The sequence below is a fragment of the Protomyctophum bolini genome, assembly GCF_963924005.1.
Source record: "Protomyctophum bolini genome assembly, chromosome: 9".
NCBI lineage: Eukaryota > Metazoa > Chordata > Actinopteri > Myctophiformes > Myctophidae > Protomyctophum > Protomyctophum bolini.
The window spans coordinates 18,974,559-18,980,558 of NC_137870.1; the positions used below are offsets into that span (position 1 = coordinate 18,974,559).

At 43.7% G+C, this 6,000-nt stretch overlaps 1 protein-coding gene across 1 annotated transcript in view; it reads left to right on the forward strand.

Annotated features, from left to right (window-relative positions):
* LOC308321767 (cilia- and flagella-associated protein 337-like) overlaps positions 1 to 6,000 on the forward strand; it is a gene marked incomplete at both ends in the record, with an annotated part of 30,456 nt that overhangs the window by 957 nt on the left and 23,499 nt on the right. Inside the window, 6 exons of the mRNA XM_080772857.1 lie at positions 118 to 291; positions 955 to 1,038; positions 2,163 to 2,255; positions 2,581 to 2,752; positions 5,147 to 5,314; positions 5,902 to 6,000. The exon at positions 5,902 to 6,000 is cut by the window's right edge and continues 50 nt beyond it. Coding sequence (XP_080628983.1) covers positions 118 to 291; positions 955 to 1,038; positions 2,163 to 2,255; positions 2,581 to 2,752; positions 5,147 to 5,314; positions 5,902 to 6,000 — 790 coding nt within the window. The remainder of the gene's footprint in view (positions 1 to 117; positions 292 to 954; positions 1,039 to 2,162; positions 2,256 to 2,580; positions 2,753 to 5,146; positions 5,315 to 5,901) is intronic.

Below are 6,000 nucleotides of genomic sequence, written 5' to 3' on the forward strand. Positions count from 1 at the left end.
GGTTTTGTTATTTTTTACACAAAAAAATGTAGTTAGGTGGTATCCTCCCGACAGCCATGATGGTATTTGATGGTAATTAAAACCCAGTTGTGTCTTCTTGTCCTGCAACCGGCTCAGGTGTTGTACCTGCACCATTCAGGGCGTTACCTGTCCGTGAGTAAAGGGGCAACCCTGGTGCTGTGGGCTGGAGAGGACCTCTCCCCTCTCCAAACACATCGACTGCACAATGACTCTGTCAGAGCCAAAGACCTGTGGGTGACAGACATGGTGCTGCTGCACAATGTACACAAGGTAAAAGCCCTTTAAACGGTCATATTAAGTGATCTCATCTGTATATGTGTGCACTAGTGTATAGGCCTATAACAAAAATAATCGATAATAAGTTAATAAAATAATAAATAATCCAATCAAACCCGTTTTTGGGTATACCATTATAGACAAATAAAAAAGCAACTACATCAATAATAGAAATGATATCCATACTATAGTCCAGATTCAGTCTGGTCTGAGATTTGCAGTGCTGGTCTGTTTTTAATTACTAGTAGCCTAGGTGTTGTTTGTTTAAAATTCACCACCAACTGACAAAGGGGACTTTTTGGGTATCTGTTCTTGAGTTTGCAATGCTTTTAATTTCAACACCTCTCTCTCTTTCTCTCTCATCCCTTTGTTTTCTCCTGTTGCCATGCATGCAATCTGTCATTTTCTTTCTTCCCCGGTTTACTGCTCTGGCATTTCCCAGTGCTCTCAGATGTGTGCACACACTCACACACGCATATACACACATGATCTGGCCCATAGTTTGAATTTTCAATGTTCTTTTTTGTTTGATCTCTGGATGTGTTTGCTTCTTTTGTTCCCTGTAAGAGTCTTTGTGGCATTAATTGGCCTGATTCGACAGTCATACTCTCTCTCTCTCTCTCTCTCTCTCTCTCTCTCTCTCTCTCTCTCTCTCAGCTTGCAGTGTCATTCACCAGTAGAGAGGTGTGTTTCTACGACCTCCTGTCTAAACAGGAGTTTGGCTGTCAGTACAAGCTTCAGGTAAAACTGACATAATAATCTGACTGACACGTCTTGATCACATGACTCCATAGAGAATGTGTAGCCTACCATTTTGCGTAAGTTTGGACAAAATCTGTAACAGAAAATAGAAAATGAGGTAATCTTGTATAATATGGGAAGTTGTGTCATGCATGATCCAAGCAATCCAGAGGAATTGTTTTGGGGATTTTATAAGCTACAGATATAGTGCCACCATGAGGCCAATTAGACAAGGTGGAGGTTCTTCATGTTGGCCCAGTGGAGCCTTGCTTAGATTAGCTGCTCACAGTCAGACGACCATTCCGGGGGTTAGAGATAAATAATGTTAACTTCATGATCCATCAGATTTATCACTACATAGAGAGTGAAAATGTTCATCCCTCTAGAGGTAGATAATAGAGAATAGGTTTAAAATAATGTAAAGTGTGTGTGTGAGTTAATTTATCTCCATATGGAGCAGGAGAAGACTGATCTCACTCATTTAGATAATGACTGTCGAGAGGACATAGGAATGTTATTGGCCCAGTGCTCCTCGAGTATTATCTTAGAGTATTAGACACTATTGTTCTGTTGCACTTTACTGCAAGCTGCTCTGAAAAGACTAGGGCCCTCATTTATCAACCGTGCGTACGCCAAATTATGGGTGCACGGCAAAATTACTGACATTTTCGGCATTAACCATTTCCGCCAAAGCTTGAAAGGGACAACCTTTTTTTTCTCCCTGTAACCAGGGTTTCCAGGACGTATTGCATGTGTTCATGTCGCAAAAACGAGGGCGAGGCTTGATTTCATAGGGCGTGCCAGATAGATTTCAGCCGTCACATTTATTAACGTCAGAACGAAATTAAGGAAGGATCAGCTGTTTGCGATCACTTTATAAATGCCGTGGCGACGTGGGTGTACTACGAAACCTGCACTCGAATCTGTGGCAGATTTTACACTCAATTGATAAATGAGGGCCTAGATGCCTTAAATGTAATTTTCTATACTAGGCCTTTATAGTAGAGCCTCGGAAATTACTACTTTTATTTTCTCTCTCTCCCTCTCTCTCTCTCTCTATCTCTCTCTCTCTCTCTCTCTCTCTCTCTCTCTCTCTCTCTCTTATTATATGGCCTCTTCTACAGGGTCTGAAGTTTGCCCCCTTATGTTTGGATTACTGGGCAGACCCCTCTCAACCAGACAAGGCCATCCTCACCATGGGGGACACTGGGGGACAGGTGAGATGGATGGACAGACGTACGGACGGGCTAACAACGCTTTGCGTGACCTTGTAGACCTGTTATTTTCACCACTTTTGTGCAACAATCTCGCATGATGACCAATGGAGTTACAGGGTTTCTGCAACAATATCGATAAGCATCACTGATGATTATTTATCATAAATCTCATTGTTTTAATACTTTTCATGAGAGTCCCAAATTATATCCCCACAATAATATCCATCATATCACAATATCGATAACGTATTTGATTTTGTCAATATTGGCAATATTAGGCCAAATAAAATACTGTGTGTGCATGTGTGTGTTTTGGTTCTTCCAGGTCAACGCTGTCTGTTTCAAATCAGCCCAGATCTCGCTGTTTGAAAGGCCCCGCCCGGGTGCAGAGTCTGAATCCACTGACATCATCAGGTGGGAGGAGCTAACACAAGGAAGACACCGCTGCTGTTTTACGCTCACACACCGTGTACACGCTCCGGCCTGGGTACGACGAGGTGGGGCACGCACGCACGCACGCACACACACACACACACACACACACACACACACACACACACACACACACACACACACACACACACACACACACACACACACACACACACACCCTGACAACTTGACTGTGACAACCACAGCATTCATTCAAAACGGAGCAGTAGCCAGTAAACATCATCTAGGGAGAAAGCTTCTCCTGAGGACACCCGGCCTTGTGTTATTATGTGTGAACTTTGGTCGCTAAGGCTCGAAGGATGACGACAACACAGTTCTAAACAGGCGTGACAAGTGGAAAACAAAGGCAGAAAACCAGAGAAATGGGAACAATGGGGAGGAGACAAACAGTGCAACATTAAAAGGACTGGCTAATTGAAAATGTACAGGCTCTGGCAGAGGCAAAGCGGGGGGGGGTGATAAGTGTATATTGCTGTATGTGCGCTGCTGAGAGGAGTGTGTGTGTGTGTGTGTGTGTGTGTGTGTGTGTGTGTGTGTGGGGGTGTGTGTGTTCTTTTGAAGTTGTCTATATCCTACAGTATGAGGGGGCTGTTTACCATTAGACATGGCTGCTCAGACCCACCAAACCTTGAGGCTCACCAGAGAGAGAGAGAGGCAGGGAGGGATGGAAGATAGACGAAAATAGAGAGGAAATTAGGAGGAAATTGGGATTGACACTGTGTGTGTGTGTGTGTGTGTGTGTGTGTGTGTGTGTGTGTGTGTGTGTGTGTGTGTGTGTGTGTGTGTGTGTGTGTGTGTGTGTGTGTGTGTGTGTGTGTGTGTGTGTGTGTGTGTGTGTGTGTGAGAGAGAGAGAGAGAGTGAGATAGAGAGCAGAGAAAGACAGAAAGAGAGGCACTGCAGTAACACACTTATGCTGTGATCAAGACATTAGAAACTATTATTAAATTCGGATATAACATTCCAACTGTGTTAATGTGGCTAAAAACGAAAAAAAAAAAAAAAAAAAAAAAAAAAAAATATTTTGGTCAATTGTGAACTTCCAATACTGCCGACTTGTGGTTGAAAATACTGGCACTGGTCACATAATTTTATGTTGCTTTTTGCTCGACAAAATGTGTGACAAAGTATACACATTGACCCAGAAGGAAGTTTCAATACTGCCATTCCACTTTTAATTACATTTTAACAGCAATGGTGATATGGAATGCCCTGCAAGCATGTGCGTGCGTGCAGTGCAGATCTGCAATAGAGACTAAATACATGCATGATCTTTCTCTTCAGTGGACCAAGAGGAGATGCAGTAAATGTGATGAAGCAATAATTAATTGTCCCTATTTGCCGGCTCTTTGAACTCGGAATGTTCCAGGTCTGTCGAACGTAGATGTAGGAGGCGCACTGTTACCTATTGTTACCACTGTTACTGTACCTAGTGACATTCCATAAAACTCGAGCACTAGTACCACTACCCACACACTCGTAGTGAGTCTTCGTGGACAGGAACATGAGCCTATAATTACGTAAAAAGGGGAATGTTAGAAACCATCCCATGCATTATTTTTGTTACGCTTAATTCGTGACATGCTGAGCACTTAACATTGCTTGATTGGTTTAGTATTCAGTGCATTGTGCACACATCTCCATGACTGATTGTCTTTTCTGAATACAATTCAGTAACATTGTGGCATCCGAAGGTTGTCTCATGCAAGGTAATAAGAAATATCTGAGAACTCTGACTGGGTCAAATAAAACGCAGTTTCTATTAACATTCTCATTTCATTGAAGTGAAAGTGGATTCACTCGAGCCCTGCTATGCAGATGTCCCTCGTCACTGTCGATAGCCCACTTCTTACACTACTCAACCGCCTAATCTGAATTCGTACTGAACTACTGCCGCAATGTTGTTCTACCCTTGAGACGAATTGCTTGTGTAGTTCACGTTTGAGCTGTCAGCAATTGATTGAGTGTGGTTTCCCTTTCAGAAGATGACAATAATGATCAGCAAGCAACCGAGAGCGAAACAATAGCTTTGTGTTACCATCGCCTTGTCACTTCCACTTCACATTATGTGAGAACACAGCGCTCTAGGGAGGAATCTGGTGATGGCTAACTCTGTGCACTTCATGAGGTTGCACAAGTTTTGTGTGGGTGTGTTTGAAGGTCATGTCATGAAATGGTGTTATCCAATCCGTCTTTTTTATGACTTACGGTATGCCTTCATTTGATAGGACAGTAGACTGACAGGAAAGGTTGAGAGAGATGGGGAGTGACACGCAGCAAAGGTCATCGGGATCAGGATTCGAACCAGCAACACGCTGTCAGGATCAGCAGCCTAGGTGCCCGGACGTCTACGCCAGTCCAATCCGTCTTCACAAAGCCAGGAAATGTTTATTGACACAGCCGCTTTCCCTGTTTCCCGCTTCCTTCTTATCCAATGCAGTGCGTTACCTCAGCCTTCTGGAGGCCTTCGTGTCGTGCAGCGCCAGTCCACAGAACAGCATGGTGATTGGCTGGAGGGGAGGAGAGGGTGGGGCCCTCCGAGTCACCTGCTTCCGCACACAGCAGGGGGTCAGGGACTTGGACTACCACCCAGAACTCAACTTGATAGGTGAACCTAAACACACAAGCAATATGAAGAGAAATGTCCATTTTAGAAACACACAGTGGCACACATACGACATGTTCATGCATTCCATTTAAGGCAACAAAAAACGAATTGCGTGTGACTCAAAGTGAATGGATCTGCAGTGCTGCACACATAAACATGAACACAGAATCCTTTGTGCATGCACACTTTCATTCACAGGCATGCAAATGCATCATACCTTCTCAATAAACACACATACAGTAGGCTACATGTGATACAGCAATGAACTGTAAATCATTATATAAAAACACTATAGTATGCTGATTGCTGAATAGGTTATAGTCAGACTGGCAGCCCATATCCAGCCCAAATCTGATTTCCTATCCAGACTGGAGTCTGATTGGTTTCATGCAGTCTGACTCTGAACAAGGCTAGGGAATGTGTTTGAAATTGTGAGGGAAATTGAGATTGATTTGCAATGTTTTCTTGTCAGACTGCATTAGAACAATGAGACTCCAATTTGATAGGCCACAAATCAGATGTTCCTGAAAATCGTATTAGAGATCCTATTCAGAGATCCTACTGTAAGCCCTTCTAATTGGTTGCAGCCACAGCGGGAGTGGACCACCGGGTGTTGCTATGGAAGCCTTATGTAAGCTCGGAACCGGCGGGTGTGCTCAGTGGACACGTGGGCTCTGTCACCGCTG